The sequence below is a fragment of the Atractosteus spatula genome, chromosome 25 (assembly GCF_055471065.1).
Source record: "Atractosteus spatula isolate fAtrSpa1 chromosome 25, fAtrSpa1.hap1, whole genome shotgun sequence".
In the NCBI taxonomy this organism is placed as follows: Eukaryota; Metazoa; Chordata; class Actinopteri; order Semionotiformes; family Lepisosteidae; genus Atractosteus; species Atractosteus spatula.
The window spans coordinates 5839412-5858888 of NC_142730.1; the positions used below are offsets into that span (position 1 = coordinate 5839412).

The window sequence follows — 19477 nt, forward strand, 5'->3', positions numbered from 1 at the left end:
CGGCGATCTTCGCCGAGTCAGCGCTTTCCAGAGGCAGAGAGGTGACGACTTCAGCAGAGGGCAACCGGGCTGGGCGAGGGGGGGGCGCCCTGCCTGCCTGCCTGCCTGCCTGCCTGCCTGCGTGTGCTGTAAATGAGGATTTGAGGGGTCAGCGTCAGGTGTGAAACTTGCCCTTGCCCCCACCATGAATCCAGCCTGGAGCTGGGGGTACGGGACGTCCAGATCCCCATACCCAGAGCCCTACCCCTTCCATCACCCCTCTCTGAACCCCTGGCGCGTCCTGCGTTTGAATGGGTTACAATGCTATAATGGTGTTTTTAGTATAACTCCAGGTTTGGCTTCCTTGCATTGGTTGCCAGTTAAATTTCAAACTGATTCTGGGATTCTGCTGCAGTTCACGTTGGTCATTCCAGCCACATACAAGTACACAGTGGACCGAAGTATCGTTCCTCCTGGTCCACGGTGCAAATACAGGCAGGGCACTGACAATAGACATTATAGACAGGGTACACATAGGGCAAAGTGCAGACAGTGCAAATTACAAGGCAAATACGAATATACGAATACGAAATACAAATACACCATACAATATACACAACACACTGGGGGATTTAAAGATAATGCTGGTCTATATCGCTTGGGACTGCACACACTGGGATCAATCCTCCTCTCCATCTCTTTTGCTCTAGACTACAGAGGTGGAGTTCCTCTGCCCTGTCTCTTCTCTGAACCCTTTCGAAGGCTAGAAAACACCTTTTTTTTGTGGTTCATCCACCCATTTTCTAACCGTTTCCTCCAGTGCCTCCATAACGCAACACACTTCACACAGCGTGCAGGCTCACCTGCCTGCACCTTGCAGGCTGCGCCTCTCATCCGGGAGCGGCATTCCCAGGCAGATCCCGCAAAAACACAGCTGCTGCGTCAGCCCGCTCCGCTGGGGGTGGAGGTGGGGGGGTCGAGTCCCCCGGCCCTGGGAACACCCAGCTCCGAGGGATCCCAGCCCATACGCAGACTCGGACCAGCGTCCCGAGACGAGTGAGCAGGACCCTGGTGTGTGTGCGTGCGTGCGTGCGTGCGTGCGTGCGTGCGTGCGTGCGTGCGTGCGTGCTTGCTTGTGCGCGTGTGTGTATGCGAGAGAGAGGGGGGTCCCCACACTGCAAGGCATGTGTCTCCTCTTTAACCCCAAGGATCCCACACTCGTTGTTAGGGGGGTGTGGTCCCCTGTAGGGAGTCAACACAACAACAGAGTGGGAATCACTGATTTACACATCTCAGAGTCACTGAGTCACAGACTTACCTGTGTGAGTATCTGTCTGAGATTGACCTGTGTGTGCTTGTGATTCACCTGTGTGAGTGTGATTGTGTGTCCGAGATTGACCTGTGTGTGCTTGTGATTCACCTGTGTGAGTGTGATTGTGTGTCCGAGATTGACCTGTGAGAGTGTGATTCACCTGTGTGTGTTATTGTGTGTCTGAGATTGACCTGTGAGCGTGATTCACGTGTGTTTGTATGTCTGAGATAGACCTGTGTGTGTAAGTGTGATTCACCTGTGTGAATGTGAGTGTGTGTCTGAGATTGACCTGTGTGTGTGAGTGTGATTTACACGTGTGAATGTATTTTACCCGTTTGTGTGTTTTATCTGCATGAGTAAGAGCGATTATAATTTACCTCTGTGTGTGATTCTGATTGACCTGCAGAGGTGTGTGTGTGTGATTTTGTGCCAGACTTACCTGTGTGTGTGTGATTTACCTCTGTAAGAGTGATTGTTATTCACCTGTGCATGTTGTATAAGTATGATTTACCTGAGTGAGTGTGATTTACCTGTGCGTGTGTGTGTGAGATTTACCTGCATGTGAGTGTGATTTACTGTACCTGTGAGTGTGTGTTTGACCTGAGTGTGATTTACTGTGCCTGTGTGTGTGTGTGTGTGTGTGTGTGTGTGTGTGTGTGTGTGTGTGTGTGTGAGTGACCTGAGTGTGATTTACTGTACCTGTGAGTGTGTGTGTGATTTACTGTACCTGTGAGTGTGGGTGTGATTGACCTGAGTGAGTGTGATTTACTGTACCTGTGAGTGTGTGTGTGATTGACCAGAGTGAGTGTGATTTACTGTACCTGTGAGTGTGTGTGTGATTGACCTAAGTGTGCTTCACCTGTGTGTGGGGGGGATTGACCTATAACTGCACAGATTCTCTTGCTTGAGCACAAAGTCCTCCTCCTCCTCTACTATCATGGAAAAAGAAAGGCAGGAGAGCCCGGAGAAGGAAAGAGAGTGATCTGTTTTCCGCTGACTTCAGGCATTCTGGCAGAGGTGGAGGGTATAAATCCCGAGGGGGAGAGACAGGACTCTCACAGACAGACCTGTCACAGCTCGTCTCTGCGCCTGCTGCTGCCGCCTCACAGGTGAGTCTGCTCCTCCGCTGCCTCTCTCCCGCTCTCTGGAGTCTTCCCGGATGATCCCCTCCTCTTTTCTTTCCCTCTTCTCTCTGGAGCCATACTCCAGAGTTTTCCACCTGCTCTTAACAAGGAGGAAGCACATTTCAGATTGCTTTACACAAAGGGTGGTGGGTGTCTGCAACACGGTCCTGTTGAAGCTGATCCCCTGGCATCTTTCAAAATGCATCAGGATGAGATCCTGGGGTCAATTAGCTACTGACTATTTATTAACCAAATGACTGAAACAGGCCAGACTGGCCACCTGTCCTCTCTGACCAGCCCCATGTTCTAAGTGCTAATTACTTCAGACGAACTGATCTGGAGTCTGCTGGCCACGATTCTGCAAGCTGGCACACGCTGACTACTCGTCAAGCTAACGAGAGGTCTCTGGTTCGCTCACCCCAGGGTTCAAACGCCTTGCAGAAGCTCACCAGACCTCACTGGACCTTTCCAAACCGCACTGAACCTCACCACAATGGAGGCAGCCATCAGCACCCTGGTCAACCAGTTCAAGACCTTCGCTGGCAATGATGGCAGTGCTGACACCCTGAGCAAGGAGGAGCTCCGCAGCCTGGTGTCCTCCCAGCTGCCCAACTTCGTGAAGGTGACCAGCCCAGGCCTCTCAATACCTGTCTTACTTCCTGAGCTACCTGTCTCTCTACCTACCTGTCTGCCTATTTCTTTCTGTCTCTCTACCTACTTGTCTGTCTCTCTACCTACCTGTCTGTCTACTTGTCTGTCTCTCTACCTCCCTATTCTGTCTCTCTACCTACCTGTCTCTCTACCCGTCTGTCTACCTACCTGTCTGTCTACTTCTCTGTCTCTCTATCTACCTGTCTGTTTCTCTACCTACCTGTCTGTCTACTTGTCTGTCTCTCTATCTACCCGTCTGTCTCTCTACCTACCTGTCTCTCTACCCGTCTGTCTCTCTACCTACCTGTCTGTCTCTTTCTGTCTTCCTACCCTCCTGTCTGTCTGTTCATCTCTACTGCTTTCTGCATCAAACCCAGTCTGATGTTTAAAATTCTGGTTGACAGATTCAGCAGTAATGTCACTCATTAGAAAAACTGTTCCGATTAAGGCTTCTGTCCAAACCTGAAACGGAGATGCCCAGGGCATCCCTGCGGTTTCCAATGACTAGTGCCCAGCAATGCCAGAGTCTGTACCTCCGCTCGGACTGGGCACCCCAGTCGGGGTTAAGGAACTCCAGAAGGACCTCTTCTGTCCCGGCTGGGCCACCCCGGCCGTAGTGACAAGAACACAGCCATCCAGAACCAGACCTGACTGCTCACTCTGGACTGCCCTGTGGTTTCACTGAATTTGTTTAAACCATCTGACTCCTGTGTCCTAGCCCTGTCCTCCCTCTGCCCTGCCTCACTCCTCTCCAGCTCTGAGTCAGCATGTTTAATGAGTGACTAACCCTGCCTGTTCAGTCCCAGGAAGGTGTGCCCAGTGTCAACCTTCTCTCTCACTAGTGTCCTGTCTCAGTTCCACTCTGGGTTTGAACGGTCTGTCCTCCCTCATGTTTCCCATGATTCCCCTGGTCCAGCAGTGTCTCTCTCCTTCGTCTGATCAGTGGGGGCAGTGGGGCTGCTGTGGGTCCCCCAGTGGGGCTCTGCTTCAGTGGGGCTGCTGTGGGTCCCCCAGTGGGGCTCTGCTTCAGTGGGGCTGCTGTGTGTCCCCCAGTGGGGCTGTGCTTTAGTGGGGCTGCTGTGGGTCCCCCAGTGGGGCTGTGCTTCAGTGGGGCTGCTGTGTGTCCCCCAGTGGGGCTGTGCTTTAGTGGGGAGTGAAGTCGGTCCCTCCAGTCAGTGAAGCTCTTTGGGCTCCTTGGGGTTAAAGGCGTCATATATATATTTATACAGATAAGGAACTGTTAATGATCACTATTAAAAAACACAGTCCTGCTTGTATTTCTTGAACGTAATTATACGGGAGCTGCATGAAAACGCCAGTTTGTGTCGACTTCCTGCAGAACTCCAGCGACCCGGCGGTCATCGACCAGCTCATGAGCTCACTGGACCAGAACAACGACGGGGAGCTGACCTTCATCGAGTTCTGGCAGCTGATTGGCCGGCTGGCCAGCAAGCACGGCGGCTTCAGCCAATAGGAGCTTTAGGGTGGATGGAAGGGCGAGCGGGTAGGTGGGAATGGACTGGCCCTCGACGTGCAACGTTTCTCTCTTAGTCTTCCCCATTTTTGCTGGGTGCTCCTGCTGCAGTGTTCTTAATAAACGTGGCCTGTTAAACTCTGCGTGCTGTGTGCTGTTCAGTGACTCTCTGTTCCGTGTGTCTCCCGAGCCCGACGTCGGTTAGGGTGCCCAGAATACTGGGAGAAGCTTTGGAAAAGGCAGTTGTTTTGATGTCCTTGTGTCTGAGCTGTTGTGCCATGACAGTGAAGCAGACTTGATGCAGAAAATAACTTTCTAATCTGTTTCTACACTACAGAACCAGAGCCCAGTACAGCTCTAGAGTAGAGAGTCTAGTTTTACAATACAGTACTGGAGTCCAGTACAGCTCTATACTACTGAACCAGAGCCCAGTACAGCTCTAGAGTAGAGAGTGTAGTTTTACAATACAGTACTGGAGTCCAGTACAGCTCTACACTACTGAACCAGAGCCCAGTACAGCTCTAGGGTAGAGAGTGTAGTTTTACAATACAGTACTGGAGTCCAGTACAGCTCTACACTACTGAACCAGAGCCCAGTACAGCTCTAGAGTAGAGAGTGTAGTTTTACAGTACAGTACTGGAGTCCAGTACAGCTCTACACTACAGAACCAGAGCCCAGTACAGTTCTACAGTACAGTACTAGAGTCCAGCCCAGTTCTACAGTACACTACTACAGCCCAGTCCAGTTCTACACAAAGAACTAGAGTCCAGTAAAGCTCTACACTATAGAACTAGAATCCAGTCCAATCCAGCAGTAAAGAACTAGAGTCCAGTACAGCTGTACAGTACAGAGCTACAGTCCAGTAAAATTCTATACTACAGTACTAGAGTCCAGTCCAGCTCTAGTGTACAGACCTACAGAGTCCAGTAAAGTTCTAAGGTACAGTCCTAGAGCCCAGTGACAATCCACAACCCGGTCCGGTTCTGCTACAAGCCGTACGTGGCCAAACCGGTTCTGCGGGAACAGGGCGAACCCGCCTCTTCCTCCCTGCGCCTATCCGGCCCCCGCTCCTCCTCCTCCTCCTCCCGCGGAGGCGAGCTCTTCCCCGGGCGCCGGGACACGCCCTGTTACCACACAGCCCGACCGCGGAGGCGCAGCTCGGCTCACGGAAGAGGCGCCTCACCTACGGCACGACCCGACCCAGAGAAAGGGAGACGACCCGAGCTCGGGAAGCGAAGACTCCGAGAGGCTGCAGGACGCGCAGGCAGAGAAGCAGTCACCCCCGGCGAGAGGGAAAAGAAGAGATCCGGCCGTCTTCGGCGAAGGTAGGTGTGTTCTCGCACAGTTCTCCCGATTCCCAGATCTCGCAGGGCACCGCCACGTTACTCCAAGGCAGTCCGGAGGAGGGTAAGAGGGGCCGGGGCTGTGGTCCCGGTCGGATAGCGCGGTCCACACAGCCCGAGTCTCTCTGCCGGTGCAGAACGAGGGGTCCCCTTACTCCCCCACCACCCCGAAACACGCGTGCAGATATTCTCTCTGACTTCTGGGGCTTGGCGTGCGGAGCGCCCGCTCTCTTTTCGCGTATGGGCGGCTTTTATATATATATAAAAAAACTTTAAACAAAACTCCCGTACAGCAACTCCCCCCCCCCACCGCTAACTAACTAAGAAAGTAAAAATAAAATGTCCCCCGTAAATAATGGATTTCATGGAGAACTTCGCGAGGGTAGCAGCGATCGATCACCGCGGCCAGACCCCACCCGTGCGAGGCCGCTCGGGGCGTGGGGTCTGCGCGCTGGTGGCCGCGGCCGCGGGCCAGTGTGAGGGACGGGGACCTGAACACCGGGCGCAGGGGAGAAGCCGTTTCCGCCCTGCCCGTTTCTGCGGCGAATTGAGCCGGGGATCCACTGCCTCTGCCTAGGAAGAAGCCAGGGCATCGGCTTCAGCAACACCGCCGGCCAGCTTGTTCCGCGCTCCCACCACTCTTTGTGTAAAGACACCCGCAAACCCTATCACTTCCGTTCTTCAATGTCACCTGTCCACCTCTCTCTCCAGTCAGTCCGTCTGTCAATATGTCTCTCTATCTTAATCTCTCTCCAGTCTGTCCATCTGTAAATATGTCTCTCTGTCCACTTTTCTGTATCTTTGTCCTCCAGTCTGCCCATCGGTCAGTATGTCACTCTGTCCACCCCTCTGTCTCCTCCAGTGTGTCCATCGGTCAGTATGTCACTCTGTCCACCTCTCTGTCCAGCCTCTCCATTGGTCAGTATGTCTGTAACTAGAGCCCAGTGTGGAAGCACTCTGAGACCTCGGTCACTCCCATGTGATTTGAAACAGCTGTTTGTTTTTGCACTGTGCCTGTTGAGCAGTGAGTGAGGTCTTGTGGAGGGTCAGTGAGCTCCAGCAGTGCGAATGTCAGCCAGCAGGGGGCGCTGTACTGCCAGGCACCTGGGGAGGTGGCTTTGTGGTGGGAAGGTCTGGCACTAGAATGCTGTCTAGGATGAGTCGGCGCTCGCTAACCCATGTCAACTCACAGTCTGCATCCGCTGCCGCAGAGCCTGCTGGGCCGTTTCCCATGAGCCCCTGGCTTGTGCAAGAGCCCAGGCAGGTTCCGGCCTGCGTCTCCCGGGAGACGGTTCGTTCATGCAGGAAACGGGTGCTCGCCCACCTGGCGCACCTGTTGGGGGGGGTCTAGCGCAGCTCTGAAAGAACCCCAGGCCCAAACACACACGCACGCACACACACACACACCCCAAATAAAAGTGTTCTTTTCGGTTGCCAGTGGGTGATCCTGCAGCCTTGGGAAACAGAACCCCCTGATTTACTGCCAGCAGGCCTGTTCACACTGAGTGACGGGGATATTAAGGATCAAAGAATCTGAAAGAGAAATTATTGAGGAAATTCTCGTTAAAGAAGGATGAGACCCACTGGCAGGCGAAAAAGGTATTCACTTTCTTCTCCTCTATGCCAGCAGGGAGATAATCTGTATATTGCACAACACCCAGCACAAAAGAGAGCAGGCACCAACACAACGCCTGATTCAGAGCCATGACACAGACAATGATATTGGCACAACAGGGCTCAGAGGTGTTGCAGGTTGTAACTGTGACCCTGCGCCTTATTTTCTGCAGTTCCTGTCCAGATTGTGTCACACAGTGCTCTTATACCGCTGCCAGAACTGTGTGCCTTGGTGTGAGAGGGAGGGGAAGAGACTCACACTGCCAGCACACTCTGCGTCTCCGTGCCCTGTAAATCAGTCCAGTGTCCTTGGGTCCAGAGAGTAACACTGACCCTCCTGTCTCACCAAGCAGGCTACTCACGTGTCGCCCTGTGTCGATCCAAGATGGAGGCAGCGATCCAGACCATGGTGAAGACTTTCCAAACCTCCTCCAAGGGGAAGGACTCTCTGAGTGGGAAGGAATTCCAGAAGCTGGTCCAGACCCAGCTGAGCAACATCCTGTCGGTAGGACTCACCGGATGGCCTCCTGATCATTCCTCTGAGACCAGTGTGGCCAGAACTGCTCTGGTGCTGGTCCGCACAGGGAGGTTCTGGGCAGTGATTGTGTGTCTCCTAACTCCTCCCTCTCTCTCTAATCCTAAGTCTTTCTCCCTCTCTATTAAAACCCTGTTTTCCCCTCTTTATCTCTGTTTCTGATCACCCCAGTACTTGCTCTGCTACACTGGCCACCAGTGACTTTTTAATTTGCTGTGTTTGTGGAGCCAAGCTGTGTTCTGAACCCCGTGGATAACCTCAGTGCGCATGGCGCTGTGTTACAATTTCTACTTCTGCTCTCTCAGTGCGTATTGAACCCTTTCCCTTCTCCCTCTCTTTCTGCCAGGACACGGAGAGTGCCAAGGCAGTGAAGGAGATGAAGGAAGGGCTGGACACGAACAAGGATGGCAAAGTGAGCTTCCAGGAGTTCATGTCGCTAGTGGGCTACATTGCCGGCATGCTGAGCCAGCAGCGCAGCTCGGAAACGGCTAAGTAGCTGGAGGAGCCATCATGACACACCTGGCACTCCTGCCTGCTACAGCTACACACCTGACACAGCTACACACCTGGCACTCCTGCCTGCTACAGCTACACACCTGACACAGCTACACACCTGGCACTCCTGCCTGCTACAGCTACACACCTGACACAGCTACACACCTGACACTCCTGCCTGCTACAGCTACACACCTGACACAGTTACACACCTGGCACTCCCGCCTGCTACAGCTACACACTGACACACCTCACTGCAGCAGCTACACACTGACACACCTGACACACCTGCCTGCAGCAGTTACACACCTGACACACTGCCTGCAGCAGCTACATACCTGACAGACCACCACACTACAACACTAAGCACCTGCACAGGCAGCTATACCCCAGCATGCAACAACACTACAGCGCTGCTCACAGATAAACACTGCAACACTAAAACACCATAACACTACAACAGCGAAGCTTTACAACCTTGTAACACCCAGGCAGCACAGTTCCACAACAGCACAACAATGCAACAGTGCCGCACTGATTGTCTGTGCGTGCGTGCGTGCGTGCGTGCGTGCGTGCGTGTCGCTTCACCAACACAAAAGCCCTGGCTCTGTTCTTATCTTAAGAGTAAATGCTTTCAGCTTTTGTGCACAAATAAATTTGACACTTGACCCATACAGAATGTTTTGTGTGCTTTTTACTCAGTTATGATCTGCTCAGAAAAGAAATCCCCCAAGATCTGTAAGGGTACAGTCGAGGGGTTTTCTTGGTTTGTCTCGAACAGTAGCGCTGACACAGAATTGATAAATACTATCAATGCTGCAAACAGGATTTCCATCCATTCATTTTCTAACTACGTTATCCAGGACTTCACCAGTCATGGCCTCCTAATAACCCCCCTCTCTGAACTGGCTTCATCACACTGCTTTCCTCCCCACTGAGAGCTGGTGTGTGGGGAGAGTACTGGCGCACTCTGGCTGCTGTCACATCATCCAGGTGGGGCTACACGTTGGTGGTGGTAGTGGGATTGCTCATTACCTGTAAAGCTCTTTGAGTGGAGTGTCCAGAAAAGCGCTATTTAAGTGGAAGGAATTATTATTACTAATACAGGGTTGGGGGGGAGCCGGAGTCTATCCCAGCAAGCAACGGGCACAAGGCAGGGTACACCCTGGATGGGACACTAGGCCATCACAGGGCAGACAGACAGACACAGACATGCACACACTCGCACCAGGACCAGTTTCCTCGGAAGCCAATTGACCCACTAGTTTGTCTTTGGACTGCGGGAGGCAACCGGAGCACGGATTCGTGGAGCTGGAGTGGAAACCAGGAGCAGGACCCTGGGATCGGGCATGGGAATCCTCTGCCCTGAAGTGAGAGTTGATATTGGAGAGAGGGGGATGCATTACTCACCTGTGTCCACCAGAGGGCGCTTCTCTGGCTGTTCGTCCAGTAGCATCTGGACCAGCCTCAAGAGTGCTGTCACCGCTACAGCCAGACCACTTTTGCACAAGGCAAACTGTTAAAAGTGTCTCTCTCGTCATCTGCTAGCTCTCTAGTCATCCACCAGCTCACACTTTTATTAATACCATCCCAACATATCTTCAGTGTGCACATTTATTACTAAATATAAAATTGCAGTATTGCTGTAAGCACGTACTCTAACTACTCACGATAGTGATGCTATTACTGCGGCTACTATTGATACACCTGTTACTACAGCTGCTGCTACTGTTGATACAGATGCTACTACTGCTTCCCCGTCACTATTTCTGCTACTATTAATACAGCTGTTACTACTACTGCTGCTACTGTTTCTACAGCTGTTACTCCTGTCACTACTGCTTTTACTATTGATACTCCTGTCACTATTTCTGCTACTATTAATACAGCTGTTACTACTACTGCTGCTACTGTTTCTACAGCTGTTACTCCTGTCACTACTGCTTTTACTATTGATACTCCTGTCACTATTTCTGCTACTATTAATACAGCTGTTACTACTACTGCTGCTACTGTTTCTACAGCTGTTACTCCTGTCACTACTGCTTTTACTATTGATACTCCTGTCACTATTTCTGCTACTATTAATACAGCTGTTACTACTACTGCTGCTACTGTTTCTACAGCTGTTACTCCTGTCACTACTGCTTTTACTATTGATACTCCTGTCACTATTTCTGCTACTATTAATACAGCTGTTACTACTACTGCTGCTACTGTTTCTACAGCTGTTACTCCTGTCACTACTGCTTTTACTATTGATACTCCTGTCACTATTTCTGCTACTATTAATACAGCTGTTACTGCTACTGTTTCTACAGCTGTTACTCCTGTCACTACTGCTTTTACTATTGATACTCCTGTCACTATTTCTGCTACTATTAATACAGCTGTTACTACTACTGCTACTGTTTCTACAGCTGTTACTCCTGTCACTACTGCTTTTACTATTGATACTCCTGTCACTATTTCTGCTACTATTAATACAGCTGTTACTACTACTGCTGCTACTGTTTCTACAGCTGTTACTCCTGTCACTATTGCTGCTATTGCTACATCCTCCATCTTGCTGTTACTCCTGCGGCGTCTGGGGGTGACCTGTGAGCAGCCAGAGAGTGGCGCTGCAGGATCAGTGCTGCTCATGCCCCTGGCGCGGTGCCACGCTGCCAGGAATGGGCGCATGATTCATTACAATCACAAGACCCAGAAACGAGGGGGGGCGGGGGGAGGGCTGAGAGCCCCAACTTCCTGTTGACAGGAGCTGCTCTTCCAGCTGTGTGACGCAGCCCCTCTGCCACCTCGCCACCCACCCGCCTACCTCCCTCTCGTTTGGCTGATTGACTTGTCCCCGTGCACGGCTGCCCGCACGCTCACGTGCCCACCTCATCCCACACTGATGGCAGGACGCGGATGTCAGCTCAGCGGCGGAGCAGCAGGAAAACCCGGATCCGTGGACCGGACACAGGAAGGACTGGATTGAACCTGGGGAGGGATGCAGAAACAGCCAGGAAGAGAGGCTGGCACAGCTGGATAAACACAGATGAGCACAGGATTCTGGGGAGGGGACCGACACAGACGTGAGGAGGAAGAGGATGATGAAGATGAGAAACAGTTTTACTGGAAAAAAACTATGCTTAAATCTCCCGGCACACCTCAGCTGACTGTGCGTTGTGGGGTGTGTGTGTAAGTGTGTCAGGCTGCTTTTTTTAATCGATTGATGCTGAGGTTTTTTTTTTGGCACAGGATGTTGTTGTGTTGTCAAGGAGATTGTCACAACACCCCCCCCCCCCACCCCACCCACCAACTGCCTCTGTGTGAATCAGGTCATCTGGTAATCTGGCTCTTCCAGGTTACTGCCCAGAGTGTGATTTCCAATATCTCTGTCTGTAACAGAGACACAGATCACAGAGAGACTGGGGCTCCTTTACAGCTCTCTGTCTGTCCCAGACTGGCAGTGAGATTAAAATCCTGACTCTATAAGAGCTGTGTCTCTACCTGTAACACTGACACAGATCACAGAGAGACTGGGGCTCCTTTACAGCTCTCTGTCTGTCCCAGACTGGCAGTGAGATGAATATCCTGACTCTATAAGGGCTGTGTCTCTATCTGTAACACTGACACAGATCACAGTGAGACTGGGGCTCCTTTACAGCTCTCTGTCTGTCCCAGACTGGCAGTGAGATGAATATCCTGACTATAAGGGCTGTGTCTCTATCTGTAACAGAGACACAGATCACAGTGAGACTGGGGCTCCTTTACAGCTCTCTGTCTGTCCCAGACTGGCAGGGAGATTAATATCCTGACTCTATAAGGGCTGTGTCTCTATCTGTAACAGAGACACAGATCACAGAGAGACTGGGGCTCCGTTAAAGTTCCCTGATCCCATCCCATTGATAATGGAATGATTGGTTTGATTAAACCAAAAAAGTCATCAATGATCAAATCACTCCTCTTTTGTGTGGTAGAAACTATTATAAAGTGCCTGGCAAAGAGTGTGTGTGTGTGGGGTGGGTCTGTGAGCAGTGTGTGTCCAGCAGTCCTGACTCTCTCTCTCTGTGAGTCAGAGGGGAGAGAGAGAGGGGGGAGTGTCAGATCAGAGGGTATCTACAGTCAGCTATTTGAACGACTGACGCCAGGCTGCTCTCCCAGTCGCCGCCCTGTCTCTGCTGGACAACAGCCGTGTCTTCTGTCCTCCGCGCAGGTGAGGGATCGGGGCTGGTCCGTGGCTCTGTCGGGGCGAGGTCTGGGTGGTCTGGGTGGGTATCGAGCAGCTGGCGTGTGAGGCTGACTTTCCCAGCTCTGTGCGCTTCGTGCCAAAGCCCTGCTGACTTCTTTCTTGCTGCTTCCTGTCATCCAGCCCATTTTCTAAAGAAAGACGAAACCACAGGCTCTGAACCCGGAGCTAAGAGAGACGTTTCCCCCCTCCCTGCGCGGGGCTGTCCGGGCTGTGCTGACAGCGATGCTCCGCGGAGCGCAAGGAAGGGAGCTCGTGGGCCAATCCTGCTGGGGCGCCCACGCTCTGGGGTTTCTGGGGCCTTGTGGGGGCGTCGAAGCTGCGCGATGTTAAGCGTTCGCGAGCCGCTGGGAGGAAGTTTATCTTCACATCACAGCAAGAAGGGGGGGGGCAGTTTTGAAGCCTGTGTCCTCAGCCGGGGGGGTCATCTCTCTCTCTCTCTCTCGTGATGTTTCAGAGGCTGCAGCTCTGCCTCAGAGCTACAGAAGGACAAAGGACTGTTTATTCCCTTAGCTGTGGGATGAGCTGTTCTCTTCCTCTCAGTCTGCCTCTCTGTCCCTCACTCTCTCTCCTTAACTCCCTCTATGTCCCTCACTCTGTCTCCTTAACTCCCCCTCTCTGTCCCTCACTCTCTCTGTCCCTCACTCTCTCTCCTTAACTCCCTCTATGTCCCTCACTCTCTCTTCTTAACTCCCCCTCTCTGTCCTCACTCTCTCTGTCCCTCACTCTCTCTCCTTAACTCTTTCTCTCTGTCCCTCACTCTCTCTCTCCTTAACTCCCCCTCTCTGTCCCTCACTCTCTCTCCTTAACTGCCTCTCTGTGTCCCTCACTCTCTCCATCCCTGTTTTTTTCTCCCTATTCCAGCCATGTTGTGGTCAGTGTTGCACAGATCAGAGTGCAGGGCGCAGGAGGTGGGTACAATCTGAGTGTGAAATACCAGACACTGACAACAACTGGCTTTCGCACGGTTTAGACACTGCTACACACACATACACGCAAAAGCTGTGATGGCATCACTCTGAAACCCAGCTTTTCTCTGCACTCACTGCCTTTCCTCTGTGTTGTGTGTTGTGAGTGTGTCTCTGTATAAAAGAAAAATGAATGATAGTTCTGAATAATTAGAAATTATCTGGCCTTGAAGTTGACCTGGTGGGAGTTTATTCAAACACAGGGTGATGGTCGCACTGATATTAAAAATGGAAAAAGAGAATCAGAGTAAGGGGAAACATTTTAAAAACATGTTAACATGATATTACAAGTACAATGTGGAAGCAATTAAAAATCGGAAGTATTTACCAGGTTCCAACAGTATTAGTGGGGAATACTGACATCTGGTGACTGTAGACTAATTGCTGCGACATCAGTTCCTCAATCAGCTTTGTTCAGTCCTACTCTGTCCCTAAAGAGAAACCAACGACTGCAGGCAAGCTGCCATCCTACTACAAAAGCTCTTTGCTTTAACCACTGGACCGGCTGACCTCCTGGTGAAACAGCCCTGGGCCTTGACCACTGGACCAGCTGTCCTCCTGGTGAAACAGCCCTGGGCCTTGACCACTGGACCAGCTGTCCTCCTGGTGTAACAGCCCTGGGCCTTGACCACTGGACCAGCTGTCCTCCTGGTGTAACAGCCCTGTGTCTTCACCACTGGACCAGCTGTCCTCCTGGTGTAACAGCCCTGGGCCTTGACCACTGGACCAGCTGTCCTCCTGGTGTAACAGCCCTGAGCCTTGACCACTGGACCAGCTGTCCTCCTGGTGTACCAGCCCTGGGCCTTGACCACTGGACCAGCTGTCCTCCTGGTGTAACAGCCCTGGGCCTTGACCACTGGACCAGCTGTCCTCCTGGTGTAACAGCCCTGTGTCTTCACCACTGGACCAGCTGTCCTCCTGGTGTAACAGCCCTGAGCCTTGACCACTGGACCAGCTGTCCTCCTGGTGTACCAGCCCTGGGCCTTGACCAATGGACCAGCTGTCCTCCTGGTGTAACAGCCCTGGGCCTTGACCACTGGACCAGCTGTCCTCCTGGTGTAACAGCCCTGGGCCTTGACCACTGGACCAGCTGTCCTCCTGGTGTACCAGCCCTGGGCCTTGACCACTGGACCAGCTGTCCTCCTGGTGAAACAGCCCTGGGCCTTGACCACTGGACCAGCTGTCCTCCTGGTGTAACAGCCCTGAGCCTTGACCACTGGACCAGCTGTCCTCCTGGTGTACCAGCCCTGGGCCTTGACCACTGGACCAGCTGTCCTCCTGGTGTAACAGCCCTGGGCCTTGACCACTGGACCAGCTGTCCTCCTGGTGTAACAGCCCTGTGTCTGAACCACTGGACCAGCTGTCCTCCTGGTATATAACAAGACTGGGCCTTGACCACTGGACCAGCTGTCACACTGGTGTGTGGTCAGCACTTCACCAGATCATGAGTGTGCGTCTCGGTGGTCTGTTATTGGCTCCAGGGGTCCCCCTGTGAAGAAACCTGCTCAGCCATCACATAGCTTCCATCTGCTCCAGTTCCACCTCCCATCCTACTGTCCCAGTCTTCAGTCTCTGGAGGAATCCTGTTCAGGAGGGACGGGACAGGAATATTCCACCATAAGCCTCCACAGTGAAGTCTCCATGACAGAACTAGACATTTCAGTGTCCTGGCCTGGAGCACCCGGACACACATACTCCTCACGGTGGAAGATTCCTGTCCCAGGTCTGCTCCGACACCTGCTGGTGCACAATCCGCAGCTCAGCCCTTTCACACCTGGACCCCAACACAGCCGCACTCAGCCGCTTGCCCTCAGAGCCTCGGGAGCTCTCTGTGAACCCCTGGGTGCCTCTGGCTCTCTGCAGGTCTCTGCTCCAGTCCCACCATGTCCAACCTTGAAGGCGCCATGGGCCTGATGATCCAGACCTTCCACAAGTACTCTGGGAAGGAGGGGGACAAGTACACCCTGAGCAAGGCGGAGCTGAAGGACCTGCTGACGAACGAGCTGGGGAACTACCTGGGGGTGAGTGCTCACACTCTCACACACACACTGCACACTGCACACACTCTCACACACACACTGCACACACTCACATACTGCACAGTCGCCTGCTGCACACATACAGACACACACTGCATTCGCACAGCTGCACACACTCACACACACTGCACATTCGCCCACTGCACACACTCTCACACAAATCTTAAATCTTTAATCTTAAATTAAAATCTTAGTTCCTTAATTCATCTCGTCACTGGGGTAAGAAGTCGAATCGCCTGCTCCTTGAGGTATTAATAGGCTGCTCATTGAGAAGCACCTGTGAGACCTTTGGGACCAGAGGGATCTCGTCCAGCCTCGTTTCCAGAATGACCCTGGGAAACGGGCTTTGACTGCACCCACCTCTCTTGGCGTAAACACCGCTGACCCTGGCAACTCTCTGTCCACTGACTGTCCACTGCGTGTCCGTCTGTGTCCCCAGAACCCGCAGGACAAGGACGCGGTGGACAAAGTCATGAACGACCTGGACGCCAACCGGGACGGGCAGGTGGACTTCACCGAGTTCATCATCCTGGTGGGGGCACTCACTGTGGCCTGCAACGAGTTCTTCAAGGAGTACCAGAAACACTGAGGGGACCCCCCCTCCCCCCGCTTTCACACGAGCACAAGCAGCTGTCCAGAGGATAACGCTTCACTGTGACCCCTCCTCCTCCTCCTCCGGCTTTTCATACTAAACTCCCCATCGTCGCTTTCAGAGTTGTTTCTACCAGTAAATAAAAATGCTGGGATTCTCTCTTCCCAGTAAATGCTACAACCATGGGCCTTGTCTCTCTGTTTCTGCAGTGTGCGAGTGTGTTACAGTGGAGTAAAAGCGTGTGTGTGTTACAGTGGTATGTCAGTGTGTGTGTGTGAGTGGTGTGTGTTACAGTGGAGTAAAAGTGTGTGTGTGTTACAGTGGTATGTCAGTGTGAGAGAGCGTGTGTCAGTGTGAGAGAGCGTGTGTCAGTGTGAGAGAGTGTGTGTCAGTGTGAGAGAGTATGTGTTACAGTGGTATGTCAGTGTGTGTGTGTGAGTGGTGTGTGTTACAGTGGAGTAAAAGTGTGTGTGTGTTACAGTGGTATGTCAGTGTGAGAGAGCGTGTGTCAGTGTGAGAGAGTGTGTGTCAGTGTGAGAGAGTATGTGTTACAGTGGTATGTCAGTGTGTGTGTGTGAGTGGTGTGTGTTACAGTGGTGAGTCAGTGTGTGTGTGTCAGTGTGAGAGAGTATGTGTGTCAGTGTGAGAGTGTGTGTCAGTGTGAGAGAGTATGTGTTACAGTGGTATGTCAGTGTGTGTGTGTGAGTGGTGTGTGTTACAGTGGTGAGTCAGTGTGTGTGTGTGTGTCAGTGTGAGAGAGTATGTGTGTCAGTGTGAGAGTGTGTCAGTGTGAGAGAGTATGTGTTACAGTGGTATGTCAGTGTGTGTGTGTGAGTGGTGTGTGTTACAGTGGTGAGTCAGTGTGTGTGTGTTAGAGTGGTGTGTCAGTGTGAGAGTGTGTGTGTCAGTGTGAGAGAGTATGTGTTACAGTGGTATGTCAGTGTGTGTGTGCGTGTGTGTTACAGTGGTGAGTCAGTGTGAGAGAGTGTGTGTGTCAGTGTGAGAGAGTATGTGTTACAGTGGTGTGTCAGTGTGTGTCAGGGTGTGTAACAGTAAATAAAATGGTGGGGATTCTCTCTACTGTCAGACGATACACTTGTCCACATTGTCTCTTTGACTCTGCAGGGGGAAAATTCCAGAAGCCATTCTGTGACACAGATGGCATCAGCAACCCCTGTAATTAATATAGCGCCTTTCATTAGTATCCCATTGCATTCAAACAGAACCAAATACAAGCCTGTCCAAATGATCGTTAAGCTCACTGGAGAAGAAGGTTAAAGGCACGTGGTGTATCTCTAGAGCAAAACTGCAGGGAAGACCACAGATAATAGGAGACCTCTTTGCTCAGCCCGTCTGTCCGCCTGCTTCTCAAAGGATCTTGTGGCTGAGCTGCTTGTTCCACACACCCACCACTGTTTGTGTAACCCAGTGCACCCTGTTCCAGGTCTTAAATGTTTCCCCCAGACTTCCCCAGGCCTGTGTTATGGGTTATGAGTGGGTTTGGTGCAAAAATTCAGGTGGACCAGACTAAAGGAACAGCCTCCCTGTGTAGTAGTGCAGGGACGCCACCAGGGGGCGATTTTAGACTCCCACTGCAATTTTAATAATAAAAAAATGTATTTTTTAAATGCATCTTTACAAACCCTGGGACACTGTACATAGTAACTATGAAATAGATTAAAAAAATACAATAAAAAAGTAAAAGAAAAAAAATGAAACAAGAGCATACCGGTTCATACAGATAGAATGTGGGGTAAACGCACATAGGCCCTGTTTTCCAAATCTGCATGTCTCTTCTTGTGCCCTTGTCCCAGTTCTCTCCCTGCTCCAAACCCTGCACTGAGCTGCCAGGACAAGCTGGTGGAACTCCAGCTCTCCCTTCGGAAGACGTCGAGAGGCTCTGGGATGGACGGAGTTCGAGAGACGCCGAGGGAGGTGGGGGGGGGGGAGGGAGAGAGACAGGGCCAGCCGAGACCCTTCGTCACACACACACACTCCTCTCCCTCACTCCCACCAGCAAAAGAGAACAGAAGAAACCCAGCAGGAATCAGCTGATCAATTTGAATCTATTTCCCAAGAACTATACAGAATGTGAAAGATATACACAGGTGTGGGATATATCCAGGATATATAGAGGATGTGTGGGATATATACAGGATAATAGGAGTGGTGTGTCAGTGTGTATGTGTGAGTCTGAGTCTGTTAGAGTGCTGTGATAGGGTGTATGAATGTGTCTGTGCGCGTGAGTGTTTGCTTGTGTGTGTTAAGAGTGGTGTGTCAGTGTGTACAGGTGTGTCTGAAAGTTACAGTGGTGTGTTTGTGTGTGTGCAAGTGTGTATGATTGTGTTGCAGTGGTGTGTCTGAGTGTGTTAGAGTAGCGTTAATGTGTTAGAATAGTGTGTCTGTGTGTGTCCGAGTGTTTGTGTGTTAGAGTGCTGTGCCAGTGTGTCTGCACAAGTGGTCAGTGGGTATGAATGTGTTACAGTAGTGTGTCACTGGGTGTGCGATTGCATTAAAGTGGTGTATCAGTGTGAAAGAGTGAGACTTACAGTGGTGTGTCAGTGTGTGCAAGTGTGTTAGGGTTTTGTGAAAGTGTGTTAAAGTGATGTCAGTGTGTGAGAGTGTGTTGTGTTACAGTGGTGTGTCAGTGTGTGTGTGTTAGAATGGTGTACCAGCGAGGATGAGTGTGTGTGTTTGTGCGAGTTTGTGTGTGTGGTGTATCCATGTGTGAGTTACAGTGGTGTGTCTGTGTGTACGCAAGTGTGTTCAAGTGGTGTGCGAGTTTAAGTGTGTGAGAGTGTCAGTTTGTGTGAGTACTAGTTACAGTGGTGTGTCAGTGTGTGCGAGTGTGTATGAGTGTGTGTGTGAGTACTAGTTACAGTGGTGTGTGTGTATGAGTGTGTGTGTGAGTACTAGTTACAGTGATGTGTCAGTGTGTGCGAGTGTGTATGAGTGTGTGTGTGAGTACTAGTTACAGTGGAGTGTGTATGAGTGTGTGTGTACTAGTTACAGTGGTGTGTCAGTGTGTGTGAGTGTGTATGAGTGTGAGTGTGAGTACTAGTTACAGTGATGTGTCAGTGTGTGTGAGTGTGTGCGAGTGTGTATGAGTGTGTGTGA

General features: G+C 51.6%; 3 protein-coding genes across 6 annotated transcripts; all 3 read left to right on the top strand.

Annotated features, from left to right (window-relative positions):
• The first annotated feature begins 2302 nt into the window (after window positions 1-2302).
• On the top strand, window positions 2303-4683 carry s100a11 (S100 calcium binding protein A11). Its single transcript, XM_088905048.1, has 3 exons — window positions 2303-2400; window positions 2839-3037; window positions 4406-4683. The coding sequence occupies exons 2-3, from the start codon at window positions 2909-2911 to the stop codon at window positions 4538-4540; spliced, it is 264 nt and encodes an 87-aa protein (XP_088761174.1). The 5' UTR covers window positions 2303-2400; window positions 2839-2908; the 3' UTR covers window positions 4541-4683.
• Window positions 4684-5621: 938 nt separating this feature from the next.
• Window positions 5622-9199, top strand: LOC148815215 (protein S100-A16-like). Of its 4 annotated transcripts, none has more exons than XM_088904955.1 (3): window positions 5622-5865; window positions 7851-8002; window positions 8379-9199. In XM_088904955.1, the coding sequence occupies exons 2-3, from the start codon at window positions 7883-7885 to the stop codon at window positions 8526-8528; spliced, it is 270 nt and encodes an 89-aa protein (XP_088761081.1). In that variant the 5' UTR covers window positions 5622-5865; window positions 7851-7882; the 3' UTR covers window positions 8529-9199. The 4 variants fall into 4 exon arrangements, with proteins under 4 accessions (XP_088761081.1, XP_088761083.1, XP_088761084.1 ...); XM_088904957.1 differs by having other exon boundaries at window positions 5642-5869; window positions 7848-8002; XM_088904958.1 differs by having other exon boundaries at window positions 5644-5865; window positions 7848-8002.
• A 3377-nt stretch (window positions 9200-12576) lies between these two features.
• Window positions 12577-16540, top strand: s100t (S100 calcium binding protein T). Its single transcript, XM_088905047.1, has 3 exons — window positions 12577-12728; window positions 15593-15750; window positions 16208-16540. The coding sequence occupies exons 2-3, from the start codon at window positions 15613-15615 to the stop codon at window positions 16355-16357; spliced, it is 288 nt and encodes a 95-aa protein (XP_088761173.1). The 5' UTR covers window positions 12577-12728; window positions 15593-15612; the 3' UTR covers window positions 16358-16540.
• The last annotated feature ends 2937 nt before the right edge of the window (window positions 16541-19477 follow it).

Coding starts and splice junctions, on each gene's coding strand:
- s100a11 (XM_088905048.1), top strand. CDS start 2,909: ATGGAGGCAGCCATCAGCACCCTGGTCAACCAGTTCAAGACCTTCGCT. Junction 3,038..4,405: donor AGCTGCCCAACTTCGTGAAG/GTGACCAGCCCA, acceptor GACTTCCTGCAG/AACTCCAGCGACCCGGCGGT.
- LOC148815215 (XM_088904955.1), top strand. CDS start 7,883: ATGGAGGCAGCGATCCAGACCATGGTGAAGACTTTCCAAACCTCCTCC. Junction 8,003..8,378: donor AGCTGAGCAACATCCTGTCG/GTAGGACTCACC, acceptor TCTTTCTGCCAG/GACACGGAGAGTGCCAAGGC.
- s100t (XM_088905047.1), top strand. CDS start 15,613: ATGTCCAACCTTGAAGGCGCCATGGGCCTGATGATCCAGACCTTCCAC. Junction 15,751..16,207: donor AGCTGGGGAACTACCTGGGG/GTGAGTGCTCAC, acceptor CTGTGTCCCCAG/AACCCGCAGGACAAGGACGC.